General features: G+C 44.9%; 1 protein-coding gene across 2 annotated transcripts in view; it reads left to right on the top strand.

Moving 5' to 3' along the window:
• LOC106612894 (neurobeachin) overlaps positions 1-15149 on the top strand; it is a 301033-nt gene that overhangs the window by 112001 nt on the left and 173883 nt on the right. For both annotated transcript variants that reach the window (XM_045724516.1, XM_045724515.1), the window contains exons 36-38: positions 1376-1437; positions 8244-8308; positions 9982-10090. In XM_045724516.1, the coding sequence (XP_045580472.1) occupies positions 1376-1437; positions 8244-8308; positions 9982-10090 (236 nt within the window). The remainder of the gene's footprint in view (positions 1-1375; positions 1438-8243; positions 8309-9981; positions 10091-15149) is intronic.

Below are 15149 nucleotides of genomic sequence, written 5' to 3'. Positions count from 1 at the left end.
CCTCTCTCTGTCTCCTCTCCTCCCCCCACCTCTCCTCTCTCTGTCTCCTCTCCTCCCCCCTTCTTCCCCTACCTGTCCTCTCTCTGTCTCTACTGTCTTCCCCCTTCTTCCCCTACCTGTCCTCTCTTTCCTCCCCTACCTCTCCTCTCTCTGTCTCCTCTCCTTCCCCCTTCTTCCCCACCTCTCCTCCCCTTCCTCCCCTACCTCTCCTCTCCTCTCTCTGCCTCTCCTCTTCTTCCCCAACCCCCCCCCGCCCAACCCGTCAGCACACTGCTCGACAATTCCACATTCACTCCAATGATTTAACCCTGCCCTGCTCACAGGAAAGGCCTGGTCAGAGGGGCAGAGCCTGTTTAAATAGAAAACATTTAGTTTGTGTACCAGCGTACAGCCAGGGTCCATGGTCATTAGGCCAGCATACCAGAGTAGGGCCGGGGTCACTAGGGGCCAGGGTCACCCTACCACCTGACCCCCTGTGTCAGAGAGAGCTGAGTGATGGGAGAACTGGTCATTGCAGTAACAAGAGGTCAGCCGTGTCTGTGTGTCTGTGTGTGTGTGTGTGTGTGTGTGTGTGTGTGTGTGTGTGTGTGTGTGTGTGTGTGTGTGTGTGTGTGTGTGTGTGTGTGTGTGTGTGTGTGTGTGTGTGTGTGTGTGTGTGTGTGTAATAGGACATCTGTAGCTGTCTGTGAACTGGAGAGGGTCACATCCCCTGTTTACAACAGTCTCAGAGTCTCAGACCGTGTCAGTGCTGTGCAAGAACAGGAGGAAGATTCACACTCTTCACATTATACAATAGTCCACTTTGTCTCCATCCAAAATATCACCCTATTTCCTATGTAGTGCACTCCTTTTGATCAAAGCCAATAGGGCTCTTGTCAACGTAATGCATTGTAGAGGGAATAGGGTGCCATTTGGGACATACTCTTTGTCACTTTGTCTCTATCTCAGTGGTTTCAGGCAGCTAAATGTTTTTATTATTGTAACATGTTAGGTAATTTACCATTTCCATTTCCAGCTCTTTCTTTGCATCAACGGTAAAACAGAAGAGATGTTTGACATCCCTGAGATGGTCTGTCTGTGTGTTTATCAACATGTTGACATCTCATCCCTGGTTGTCGACTCATGCTGTCAATCACACTGACTGACTTCTTCATGTAACCATGCCAACAGGCCCTGGCCCCACCAGCCCATAGTGATTCCTCCAGAGTGTCTTCTTCTCTGGTAGTGGATACAATGTTAGCCCCTCCCACATGTCGTTGGTGAGGTTTCGTAGTGACTTATATGAAGGCACTAGCAACTGTTGAGCCAAGTAAGACTGTCCTGTGTGTTGTATGACAACTCTGTTTCTAACTCTCTGTCCTGTCTGCCCCGCCAGGTCTGGTGTGTATGAAGTCCAGCACCTCTGTCGTGGAACTGGTCATGCTGCTCTGCTCTCAGGTGAGATTCTCTCTTCCTCCTCACATATCTCTAATTTCCTCTCCCTCTCTGCTTCTTCCTTCCTCCTCACACATCCCTCTCTTCCCCCCACTCCCTCCATTCTCTCTTCTCTATCTCTTCTGTCCTCTTTTTTTGTCTCCCTCTCGCCTCCAAACCTCTCCTCTCCTCCCTGTGATGGACTATAAAGATGAGGCTGCTTCCAGCTCCAGGTCTCTGGGTCGTGCCACGAAATGAGTCCCTTTTTGTATCCCTTTTAAGTAGAGATTGTGCACCAATATTCCATTTTAAAAGCCTGTTATATTAAATGAAGTGCCCTTTAATATAGACCACATTGAAAACTCACTGCACTCTGTGATTTCTAGCAAGATTTGAACATTTCTCCAATTTTTCACCATCACTTTAAAGCCCTCATTATTTTGTTACTTTGACAAAGTCATTTCTGAAGATTATTATTTATTTAATGAGATTAGTGATTCATTTTAAGAAAAATAAATAACCTGTCCCTCATTTTAAGGTCAACTCGGTGACATGAACTGAACTCACTACTCGACTAAGGGACCTTACAATGATCTGTATGTGTGGTGTACAGAGATGGGGAAATCATAAAACAATGATGTTAACCGTTATTATTGGACACATAATGAGTCCATGCAACTTAATATGCGGTTTGTTAAGCACATTTTTACTCCTGATCTTAATTAGCCTCTTAATTAGCCTTGCCGTAACTAAGGGGTTGAACACTTATTGACTCAAGACATTTCAGCTTTTAATTTGTTAACATTTTCTACAAACAAAATTCCACTTTGACATTATGGGATATTGTCTGTAGATCAGAGACACAAACTCTAAGTGTAATACATTTTAGCTGTAACACAACAAAATGTGGAAAAAGTTAATGGGTGTGAATATTTTCTGAAGGCACTGTATATATATACTCTGGATTGTTTGTAGATTATTGGTCAATTAGAGGCTTTGAAGCCACTGGTCGGCCATATTAGAACTCCCCAGTAGAGCAGTCCTCCATAGGAATTAATGGAATTCTACAGTGTTTCAAATAAATGTTTCAAGGACATAATTACATGTATTTAAGTATTTTTTCTTGTGGTGGGGACATTAACATTAGCAATCTAAAAAAAGTATACTTTAAGGAATTGTTTTAAAATATTTTTAATTTTATTTGTATATTTAGCTCACATAATATAATTAAAAAGTATGCATTAAGGTGTCTGTAATAGAATACATGTTTCAAAAATGAATATAGACATTAATAAATGCATTTCTATAGCTTCCAAAATATTTTTTACAATGGTGGGGGAGTGCCAAGACATCACCCCCTGTCACCCATCTAGTGTCTACATAAATCATTGGTTAAGTCTCTTATGTCTCAAAGGGTCACAGTCCCAATGTAGCAGTTAGAACAGAACAGGAGATAGTTAACATACCTTCTCTCTGCAGGGCCAGTCAGTCAGTCCATAAGGAAGGCATTAGGTGGTGCCTCTCTCGCTGAGTATCCAGTCTGCAAGGATGGAGGCTGCAGTAGGAGGCACAGTGTCCGGAGCCCAGAGCCCCTGCAGCGGCGCAGCCGGCCAATCCTGCAGTATGGAGCCAGTCAGCCCGTCAGCTCCCATTCATACCCATGCATCTGTTATTAGAGGGCTGAGATTAAGGAGCATTCCTCTCTCTCTACTCGCACAACCACCCGAGCCTTGCAGTAGTGAATCACGCTGTTACTGCTGTTCTTTTGAAGTTTCTGGGGGAATGTTCCCTGAGTCTTGCTCTCGTCTGTCTTTCTGGAGGCTAACCTAGCACTGTTGCTCTGGGATGTCTACCTTCTTTTCCCAGCTCCTGGACTTACTGAGGTCTGGGAGTGTCAGAGAGCCATGTACCCCCCCCCTCACAGAGTCACCCACCCCCCCTTGTTCCCCCCACTGCAGACACAGATAGTATTACTGCGGCTCCAATAGTTCCTGCCATTAGGGACTCCTGGGATGAAACCCAGCCTGAGATATCGACCAGTCAGAGAGGCTGAAAGTGGATCTGCTTGGCCTGAGTTGGAACCACAGCTAGCTTTATCCAGCAGCACTGGCAGGGATGGGCACAATGGAACTCGTTAATCCTGATCTGATTCCATCAGTAGTGACTTTCCTGTATGGGGCTAGGACAAGAATGTATGGGCCTAGGACAAGGCTGTATGGAGCTGGGACACGGCTGTATGGAGCTGGGACAAGGCTGTATGGAGCGAGGACAAGGCTGTATGGAGCGAGGACAAGGCTCCTTTGGGCTAGGACAAGGCTGAAGGGGGCTAGGACAAGGCTGAAGGAGGCTAGGACAAGGCTGAAGGGGGCTAGGACAAGGCTGTATGGGCCTAGGACAAGGCTGTATGGAGTTGGGATAAGGCTGTATGGAGCGAGGACAAGGCTGTATGGAGCTAGGACGAGGCTCAATTGGGCTAGGACAAGGTTGAATGGGGCTAGGACAAGGCTGTATGGGGCTAGGACAAGGCTGTATGGGGCTGGGGCTGTATGGGGCTGGGGCAAGGCTGTATGGGGCTAGGACAAGGCTTAAGGGGGCTAGGACAAGGCTGAAGGGGGCTAGGACAAGGCTGTATGGAGCTGGGACTAGGCTGTATGGAGCTGGGACAAGGCTGTATGGAGCGAGGACAAGGCTGTATGGAGCGAGGACAAGGCTGTATGGAGCGAGGACAAGGCTGTATGGAGCGAGGACAAGGCTCCATTGGGCTAGGACAAGGCTCCATTGGGCTAGGACAAGGCTCCATTAGGCTAGGACAAGGCTCCATTGGGCTAGGACAAGGCTGTATGGGGCTAGGACAAGAATGTATGGGGCTAGGACAAGGCAGTATGGGACTTGGGCTGTATGGGCTAGGACAGGGCTGTATGGGCTAGGACAAGGCTGTATGGGGCTAGGACAAGGCTGTATGGAGTTGGGACAAGGCTGTATGGAGCGAGGACAAGGCTGTATGGAGCTAGGACGAGGCTCAATTGGGCTAGGACAAGGTTGAATGGGGCTAGGACAAGGCTGTATGGGGCTAGGACAAGGCTGTATGGGGCTGGGGCTGTATGGGGCTGGGGCAAGGCTGTATGGGGCTAGGACAAGGCTGAAGGTGGCTAGGACAAGGCTGAAGGGGGCTAGGACAAGGCTGTATGGAGCTGGGACAAGGCTGTATGGCGCTGGGACAAGGCTGTATGGAGCGAGGACAAGGCTGTATGGAGCGAGGACAAGGCTGTATGGAGCGAGGACAAGGCTGTATGGAGCGAGGACAAGGCTCCATTGGGCTAGGACAAGGCTCCATTGGGCTAGGACAAGGCTCCATTGGGCTAGGACAAGGCTCCATTGGGCTAGGACAAGGCTGTATGGGGCTAGGACAAGAATGTATGGGGCTAGGACAAGGCAGTATGGGACTTGGGCTGTATGGGCTAGGACAGGGCTGTATGGGCTAGGACAAGGCTGTATGGGGCTAGGACAAGGCTGTATGGGGCTAGGACAAGGCTGTATGGAGATGGGGCTGTATGGAGCTAGGACAAGGCTGTATGGAGCTGGGACTCAATGGGGCTAGGACAAGGCTGTATGGAGATGGGGCTGTATGGGGCTGGGGCTGTATGGAGCTAGGACAAGGCTGTATGGAGCTGGGACTGTATGGGGCTAGGACAAGGCTGTATGGAGATGGGGCTGTATGGGGCTGGGGCTGTATTGAGCTAGGACAAGGCTGTATGGAGCTGTGACTCTATGGGGCTAGGACAAGGCTGTGTGGGGCTGGGGCTGCATGGGGCTTGGACGGGCAGCAGACTGTGTGTCTCTTCACAGACGGCCTGGTGAATGAGAAGGTCAAACAGCTCTGTTTCTTGTAACAGCTTAAACACACAGGGGATCTGCAGTGGAGCCCGGGAGATTTACTGACAGAGAGCCTCCAGATGTGGAGAGCAGAGCAGATAAAAGACTACAGCCTCACTCTGACAGCCTGGATTGAGACGCCACAGTACTGCTGTCTGTCTGTCGCCTACTGACGTTCGAGAGTATGGAGGGCTGCAGAGGAACAAGAGGCTTATGTGTAACAAACAATTTAAAACAATGAAATTCAGGACCCCTTAACCAATAGGATAATCTTCCTAGGTTAAACACTCCCAGACACCACAGATTGTAAGCTTGTCTTATCTGAGCTCCTGAGCCACACCCCCTCCCCTGGCTGCAGGTCAGCCCATAGCTAGATATTCTGGGTTATGCTGCAGGTCAGCCCATAGCTAGATATTCTGGATTCTGTTGCAGGTCAGCCCATAGCTAGATATTCTGGATTCTGTTGCAGGTCAGCCCATAGCTAGATATTCTGGATTCTGTTGCAGGTCAGCCCATAGACAGAGGTTCTGGGTTATGCTGCAGGTCAGCCAATAGCTAGATAATTCTGGGTTCTGTTGCAGGTCAGCCCATAGCTAGATATTCTTGGTTCTGTTGCAGGTCAGTCCATAGACAGAGGTTCTGGGTTCTGTTGCAGGTCAGCCCATAGACAGAGGTTCTGGGTTCTGTTGCAGGTCAGCCCATAGCTAGATATTCTTGGTTCTGTTGCAGGTCAGCCCATAGACAGAGGTTCTGGGTTCTGTTGCAGGTCAGCCCATAGACAGAGGTTCTGGGTTCTGTTGCAGGTCAGCCCATAGACAGAGGTTCTGGGTCCTGTTGCAGATCAGCCCATAGACAGAGGTTCTGGGTTCTGTTTCTCTGCATCTACATGAAGGATCATGTTGCTTCCTCCTGGAGAAGCATGTCAGGCCTAATTCCCTTCAAACAGGCAACATTGAGCTTTCCTGTAATCCCTGCAATCACAGCACAGCCCCTTTAGAGCCCTGCTGCACAGAAGAAAAAAACAGCAGGGGAAGAAAACATCTGTAAAGGTAACCAGAGAGTTTACTGTACTGTAACTCAGTTAGACAAGATAGAGGTTCAGGCTGAGTTTTCCCCCTCCTACCTGATGTCACTCTCCTGGCGCTGCACGAGACATCTGCTTTGATTTCCGTATATATTTTTGTCACTTGAGTGCGGTGTGAACAGATTCTCAGAAGACTGGCCGAACATGAGCCCTGTCCAAATCAGTAACAGCCTATTGTGGAGTGGATACTGTAGCAGAGAGAGAGAGAGAGATAGAGGTCAGGAGAAATCATGTGGAGACCAGATGCCCAGCATATCAGCGCCGTCTCTCTCACTTAAGGTGACTGTGTGAGGTGGAACTGTGTTCTCTAGCCTGGTGCAGTCTGTCACACACTGCAGCAACTATGGCACTAACATGCTACCATACACTATTTAGCCAATGGCAATATGTTGTTATTACCGTTTCTCAGATCAAATCAAATGTATTTATATAGCCCTTCTTACATCAGCTGATATCTCAAAGTGCTGTACAGATACCCAGCCTAAAACCCCAAATAGCAAGCAATGCAAGTGTAGAAGCACGGTGGCTAGGAAAAACTCCCTAGAAAGGCCAATGCACAATCTCATTTGCTAGCCTCGTCTATGCGTGAGATTCAGTTGGTTTTATACCAACTGAAAACTGCTAGCATTGAAAACTGTGAACGTTTTCCCCTTTTATATTCCTTCTCTTTTCTCTTTCTATTTTGAACTGTGGCCTCCTCTGTTTTCCCTTTCATTTGCTCCTCAGTGAGCAGAGAGCCCAGGTTCCCACTGCAAGGCCCTCTCCTCCGCTCCTCCTCTCCTCCGCTCCCAAACGGCTTTTTAATCATTCCCAGACCGGGTAGTGATGGTGCTGGGGAGAGGGTGGGGGGTGCCGTGGCCCCGGGGCCGCAGCCGCTCTAGGATCCGGCTCCACACTGCTGTAGATGGCTCTCCTCTCCTCAGTCATCTGTCAGTGTGCGGACAGAGGAAATGGCTGTATTTAAGGCTGAGGATACAGTTTCATCCCCAATTACATCTCTCCTGTGTTTACTGATCTGTTCACAGAGGAAGGTCTCGTCCCAAATGCCACCCTATTCCCTATGTAGTGTACTACTTTTGACTAGGGTCCATAGGGCTCTGCTCAAAGGAGTGCATAGCATGCCATTTGGGACGCATCCAAAGAAAAGAGGCAAGCTCACATGCCGGGCAGAGATTCAGCTTTTTATAGCCAGCACTTCTCTTTGAAGGGATTCAATGACCTTGCTGCCTTCTTAGCTTCTAATTAAAGTAAGGAAACAATTGAATATGCGATGGCCATTTGAATTGCAGTGGAGACTGGCCATGCAGAGAGATCCATTTATTTATCATAGACTCTGTAGATTATTATTACCATTACTGTTTTTATTGTACATTTTTTTTTGGTTTTGGAAATATTTTTCTGATTTGTGAAGCTTTCAGGGCAAAGTGTTCCATAATAGTTTTTTTATCACTATGTTATTGTTATTTTATTGCCTGCCTATGATTTTTATTGCAAATTTGCCCGTTGATATGTTTTTATAGCCATCGCCTAGTAGCGCTGATTAGAATGTTATGAGCTGTGGGTTTTTATGTCTTTAACTGTTTACAGACTGAGTTTGAATAGTGAATGCGAGAGCAGACAGCCTTGTCTCTGTATTTTAACTAGGTGTTGTTAGTACACACCCAAGCTATCAGAGAACAATATAGCATCCTAATCCAAGTCAAAAAGTTTTTGCCAAAGCTGAATCTCTCCAGCGTCTTGAAAAGGTAACCTCACTGGACCTTGTGGAAGGCTTTGTCTGACATACAACCATGGAGCAGGTATAAGTGACTAACTATCCAACGTTCCTCCTCTCCTCTTTCTATCTTCTCCTCTCCTCCTCCTCCTGTCTCAGGAGTGGCAGAACTCGATCCAGAAAAACGCCGGCCTTGCCTTCATTGAGCTCATCAATGAGGGAAGGTAGGTATCATTCACACACCACACACTCGCACGCACGCACCCGCGCACACACACACACCATATGTTTTACTATCCTTGTGGGTACCTAAAATGTATTTCCATTCAAAATCGTATTTTCCCTGACCCCTAAACCTAACCATTACCCCTAACCCTAATTGTAACCCTAGCCCTAAACCTAACCCCTATGCCTAAAATAGCTGGGAAATGTCCCCTCGAGGGAGAATTTTCCTTGTTTTACTATCCTTGTGTGGACTTTTGTGGATTTCCAGTACACACACCACACACACACAAACACACACACCAGCTCTGAGCAGGTTGTTGGGTTCAGTGGCAGCAGTAGATTAGCAGTAAGCTGCCAGCTCCTAGAGTGTGGGGTGCTGTACTGTGTACTGCAGTGTGCTCTATAGGGGTTAAGATAAATACAATTGGTATGGCAGTGTGATGTAACAATATAAACAAGATAGTGTATCCCCTCTGTCTGTGTATTCGCCCCCCCCTCCTCTGTGAGTGTGTCAGGCTCAGATCAGGCAGGGTGTTATAGAAAAGATCAGCCTCCAAGTCCATCTGGTGACCCATCTGTGTAACCCTCTTACATCCAAACTGCCCAGCGTCAGCCTTATGCTCCAAATCCAGCCCTATACCCCAGCCCCAGCCCTATACCCCAGTGCAGCCTCACTGTGCCCAACCCAGCTCTGTCTTAGCCCTCCCTGGCATCTCCCCTGCCCCCATGTTGGGCCTGGATAAAGAGCCTTACTCAGTTGTGGCCTGGCCGCTCTGCCACTCCGCTACACTGCCACTCTACCACTCTGTCACACGGCGCTGTCCAGGGTGCTGCTGGCAGATCTCATCTCTCCTACACTACCACTATCTCAGTACTGTGGACACCTGCACTGCACCCCAAATGGAACCCTATTACTTATGTAGTGCATTACTTTTTAACAGGGCTCTGGTCAAAAGTAGTGCACTATATAGGGAACAGGGTTCCATTTGGGACAGAGACCTGCTATCTCTAACCAACCAGCATATCAACCATCTGCAGTCCTCTGAACGATAACCGAACAGCTAACCAAACTGTCCTGTATTTCCCTCTAACCTATCAGCTAATAAACTAGCTAAGTTAACCAGCTAACCAACTAACTACAATCCTAGTTGAGAACATTAACGTCTAAACGAGGAGAGGGAGAATTGTTCAGGACTCAGAGTGTAGTTGTAGTTAAAAGCTTGTTAACGCTAATCTGATGACTGCAGTTCTATGAGGCCTCTCCCTGAGACAGAGGATACTTCCCAAATGGCACCCTATTACCTATGTAGTGCACTACTTATGACCAGGGCTCTGGTAAAAAGTGCTATAATTGAAATAGCTTGTCATTTGGGATGCAGAAGAGGGTATCAGAAGCTCTGTAATTAAAACAAAGCAGACCTAATTGGGTGTAAAATGGCATATAATCTCCACATAGAAGCCTGGGTGTTTTCAATTATTAAAAGATTGAAGCGTGGGCAGAAGCAGGTAGCATGTACGCCAGGCAGGCTGAGGAATCATTCAACCATGGGTGGAGAGGAGGCGATCAGGGCCATGTCTGTTTGTGTGTTTTCAGGTTGTTGTGTCATGCTATGAAGGACCACATAGATGTGTTAACTGACTGACTAACTAGTATTCTGTCTGTTTGTTCCAGATTGCTGTGTCATGCTATGAAGGACCACATCGTGCGTGTTGCCAACGAGGCAGAGTTCATCCTCAACAGACAGAGAGCAGAAGACGTCCACAAACACGCTGAGTTTGAGGTACAGCACATATATACAGTATATATAGTACCAGTCAAGTTTGGACACACCTACTCGTTCAAGGGTTTTTCTTAATTGTTTACTATTTTATACATTGTAGAATAATAGTGAAGACATCAAAACTATGAAATAACACATAGAATCATGTAGTAACCAAAAACATGTTTTAACAGATCAAAATATATTTTAGATTCTTCAAAGTAGCCACCCTTTGCCTTGATGACAGCTTTGCACACTCTTGGCATTCTCTCAACCGCTTCACCTGGAATGCTTTTCCAAAAGTCTTGGAGTTCTCACATATTCTGAGCACTTGTTGGCTGCTTTTCCTTCACTCTGCGGTCCAACTCATCCCAAACCATCTCAATTGGGTTGAGGTCGGGTGATTGCAAAGGCCAGGTCATCTGTTGCAGCATTCCATCACTTCTTGGTCAAATAGCCCTTACACAGCCTGGAGGTGTATTGGGTCATTGTCCTGTTGAAAACAAATGATAGTTCCACTAAGCCCAAACCAGATGGGATGGCGTATCGCTGCAGAATGCTGTGCTAGCCATGCTGGTTAAGTGTGCTTTGAATTCTAAATAAATCACTAACAGTGTCACCAGCAAAGCACCCCCACACAATCAAACCTCCTCCTCCATGCTTCTTGGTGTGAACCACACATGCAGAGATCATCCGTTCACCTACTCTGCGTCTCACAAAGACACAGCGGTTGGAACCAAAAATCTCAAATTTGGACTCATCAGACCAAAGGGCAAATTTCCACCGGTCTAATATCCATTGCTCTTGTTTCTTGGCCCAAGCAAGTCTCTTATTTTTATTGGTGTCCAGGTGACTACCTCCTGAAGCTGGTTGAGAGAATGCCAAGAGTGTGCAAAGCTGTCATCAAGGCAAAGGGTGGCTACTTTGAAGAATTTAAAATATTTATTTTGATTTGTTTAACACTTTCTTGGTTACTACATGATTCCATATGTGTTTTTTGTAGTTGTAGTTTTGATGTCTTCTCTATTATTCTGCAATGTAAAACTGTAAAATAAAGAAAAACCCTTGAATGAGTAGGTGTGTCCAAACTTTTGCCTGGTACTGTAAATAGTAGGCCTAGAGTACAGATAGTACTTTATCTAGTCAACTGACTACAGCAGCCTTGATAGTCCCTGCTCTGGAGTGACTGACTTCAGTATTGCATCCCAAATGGCACCCTATTCCATACATAGTGCACTACTTTTGACCAGAGCCCATTGAAATAGGGTGGCATTTGGGAGGCAGCCCGGGTCTGTGAGAGAATAGCACTGGATTAGCAGCAGCTCAGTACTCCTGTAGTCCCTGTGTCTCTCCATGAGGATTATGGTGTTACCATTAGGCCACTCTAAGGGATTATAATAACAAGCCTGCTAGCAATATTAATAAGTAGACTGAACGATATGCCAACTATATTCATATCTGGTCTTATTGGCTTTAAGCCCGTCCAACAGTGTAATGAGTCTACCCCAGAGACAGTACTTACCCCACATATCAAACACGCTGCCTGTTCTCACTACAAAGCATCAGAACACCAACACTCTCATTATTGATTTCTGTAGGAATTAGAGGACGTCTGCAGTAATTAGACAGTATCTGCATGCCAAATGGCACCCTATTCTCTTTATAGTGCGCTACTTTTGATCAGGACCCAATAGGCTCTGGTCAAAAGTATTGCACCATATAAGGAATAGGGTGCAGTCAGTCTTTAGTAATGCTACTTTCTGTGTCTAATTAATTCTTTATTGAATGGAAGGAAGCCTGAGAAGGTTTTAGGACCATACAGTAGTGAAGAGGAGAGAGGAGCAGCTTTCTGAACACAGGGAGGTGCTTTGTTCAGAGGAATGTCATGCTTCTTTGAGACAGCAGGTAGAGCTGCTCTATCTCTCTTTCTCACTCACTTCCTTTCGCTCTCTCTGTCTCTCTCTCTCTCCCTCCCCCCTCTCTCTCTCTCTCTCTCTCTCTCTCTCTGTCTCTCTCAAATTCAAATTCGAAATTCAAGCTGCTTTATTGGCATGAAAAACATTGTGTCAATATTGCCAAAGCAACAATGTATACAATATACATTGTAATAAAATTATAAAGAATAAAGAATAATAATATAAAATGGTAGTAAATAATAATACAAAAATTAAATACAAAAATAATAACAATATAATTGTAACAGTCAATAGTAGAAATGTAATAAATCTAAAAACTCAAAATATGGAAAATGAAACTATAACGAACTTATAACTAAAAACGGTCATCTTCACCATTACATCAGTACTACAACTTCCATCATTAAACTGCTATCATTACCATTACCACCCATACCACTACTATTTTGAACGATAAACAACAATAATAATAGTAATAACAATAATAGTAATAATAAGTAAATTACTGCTTACTATGCAGATGTTATTATTCAGTGTCCCTCAGGCTGTGGCAGGCAAATACATATTTGGCTGCAAGAGGAGCCATTGCTCCTTCGCCAATGAGTATTTTTAGTTTTTCCTCTGGGTTTAATAAGTTAAAATTTGGAATAAATGTAGTCATTTCTGTGAATAATGAATCTCTTTGTGAGGAATATTTATCACAGTAAAGGAGAAAGTGCATCTCTGTCTCTACCTCCCCTGTCGTGCAGTGACCACATACACGCCCCTCTTTGGGTAGCCATGTCTTTTTATGTCTGCAGGTTTCTATTGCCAATTGATGGTCACTCAGCCTGTACTTGGTGAGGATCTGTCTCTGCTTCGTATTTATGACAGAGTAGAGATAATCAGCCAGTTCCGATTCTCTGTTTAGGGTCAGATAGCAATTTAGTCGGCTTTGGGATTTTGTTTCGTTTTTCCAATGTTGTAAATATGAGTCTTTTGATTGGTTCATGATTTTGTTTATTGGATTTTTTCTATTGAAGCAGTGCTGGTGTCAGCTTGGTTGGTTAGGTCCAACACCAGCTGACTGAGAGGGCTCATTTCTGGGCTCAGCTCTTGGGTTTGAAGTGCTTTAAATTGCAGACTTCAATTTGGACTTGAATTTAGATGTAGCCAAAAGTTTAATGATCTTTTCTGTATTTTCATTACTACTGGAAAGCAGCCCAATTCTGCCCTACATTAGTTAGTGTATTTCTCTGGACTTGTAGAACTTTCTGACAGAATTCTGCATGTAGGGCTTCAATTGGATGTTTGTCCCACATTTTAAAGTCCAGTTTATTGAGTGCCCCCCAAACCTCACTTCCGTAAAGAGCTATTGGTAGGATTACACTGTCAAATATTTTGGTCTAAATTCTAATTGGGATGTTGATTTTGAATAATTTCATTTTTATTGCATACAATGCTCTGCGGGCTTTTTCTTTGAGTGCATTCACTGCCATATTAAAGTTTCCCGATGCAGATATGGTCAGACCAAGGTAGGTGTAATTTTTTGTGTGCTCAATTATGGTGTTGTCCAGGGTGAATTTATATTTGGGTTTCTGACATCTGTTTTTTTTTGGGGGGGGGGAATCATGATTTTCGTTTTTTGGAAATTTACTGCCAGGGCCCAATTATGGCAATATTGCTCTAGAATGTTAAGGTTCTGTTGAAGACCTTCTTTGGTTGGTGATAGAAGTACCAAGTCATCAGCATATAGCAGGTATTTTACCTCTGTGTCAAATAGTGTGAGTCCTGGGGCTGTAGAATGGTCCAACATGTCTGCTAATTCATTTATATAAATGTTGAAAAGATTTGGACTCAAACTGCAGCCTTGTCTCACACCTCGATGTTGTGAAAATAATTCTGTTCTTTGGTTTTTGATTTTTATTGCACACCTGTTTTCTGTGTACATACATTTTATTAAGTCATACACCTTACCACCAAGCCCACTTTGGAGAATTTTGGAGAATAGCCCTTCCTGCCAAATAGAATCAAATGCTTTTTTAAAGTCAATAAAGCAAGCAAAGTTTTTGCCCTCTTTTTTTTTGGTGGACGTGTTTATTAATTAGTGTGTGTGTGGTCAGTAGTGCGATGGTTAGGGAGAAAACCTATCCAAATCTACCGACCTAGCTTCCGGGCCTGAGTAGCAGGCAGTTTACTTTGGGCACGCTTTTCATCCAGACGTGAAAATACTGCCCCCTATCCCAAAGAGGTTAGGGAGAAAACCCATATTTTTTCTTGAAGAAAGGTTTGAATTCTTGAATTCAAAATGCTACAGAAAACCTTTCCCAAGTTGCTGTTTACGCAAATTCCCCTGTAATTATTGGGATCTGATTTGTCTCCACTTTTGTGGATAGGCGAGATGAGCCCCTGGATCCAGACATCAGGGAAGCAGCCAGAAGTTAAAACCATGTTGAACAATTTAAGCACAGCATTTTGCAACTCAGGTGTGCTGTTTTTCAGCATTTCATTTCTGATGTTATCTAGACCACAAGCCTTCTTTGATTTTATAGATTTGAGCTTTTTCATTTAGTTCTTGTTGGGTTTTTGGGTAATCTAATGGATTTTGGTTGTTTTTAATGACTGATTCAAGGATGTTCAATTTTTCTTTCATTTCTAATTGGTTCTGTTGTAAGTCTTTTTGTGTAATGTTTTTGTATAGATTATCAAAATACATTTTCCCTATTCCTTCATCTTGTATGGCTAATTCTTGTGGCTTTGTAATGCTTAAATTGTTCCACATGTCCCAGAACTGATTTTGGTCAATTGCGTTTTCAATTTCATCAAGTGTCTTGTTGGTATAATTCAATTTCTTGCATTTCAGTGTATGTTTATACTGTTTCAGCGTTTCAAAGTATTCATATCGTAGCTCTGGGTTGTTTTGCTGTCACGACTTCCACCGAAGTCGGTCCCTCTCCTAGTTCGGGTGGCGTTCGGCGGTCGACGTCACCGGCCTTCTAGCCATCGCCGATCCACCTTTCATTTTCTATTGGTTTTGTCTTGTCTTCCCTCACACCTGGTTTCAATTACATAAATTACATGTTGTGTATTTAACCCTCTGTTCCCCCCCATGTCCTTGTCCGGAATTGTTAATTGGTAGAGTCTATGCACGTTGTGTCTGTCGTGCGAAGGGTTTCGTCCCATTG

Source organism: Salmo salar, chromosome ssa09 (genome assembly GCF_905237065.1).
Source record: "Salmo salar chromosome ssa09, Ssal_v3.1, whole genome shotgun sequence".
Taxonomy (NCBI): Eukaryota; Metazoa; Chordata; class Actinopteri; order Salmoniformes; family Salmonidae; genus Salmo; species Salmo salar.
This window is presented reverse-complemented; position numbering and strand designations above follow the sequence as displayed.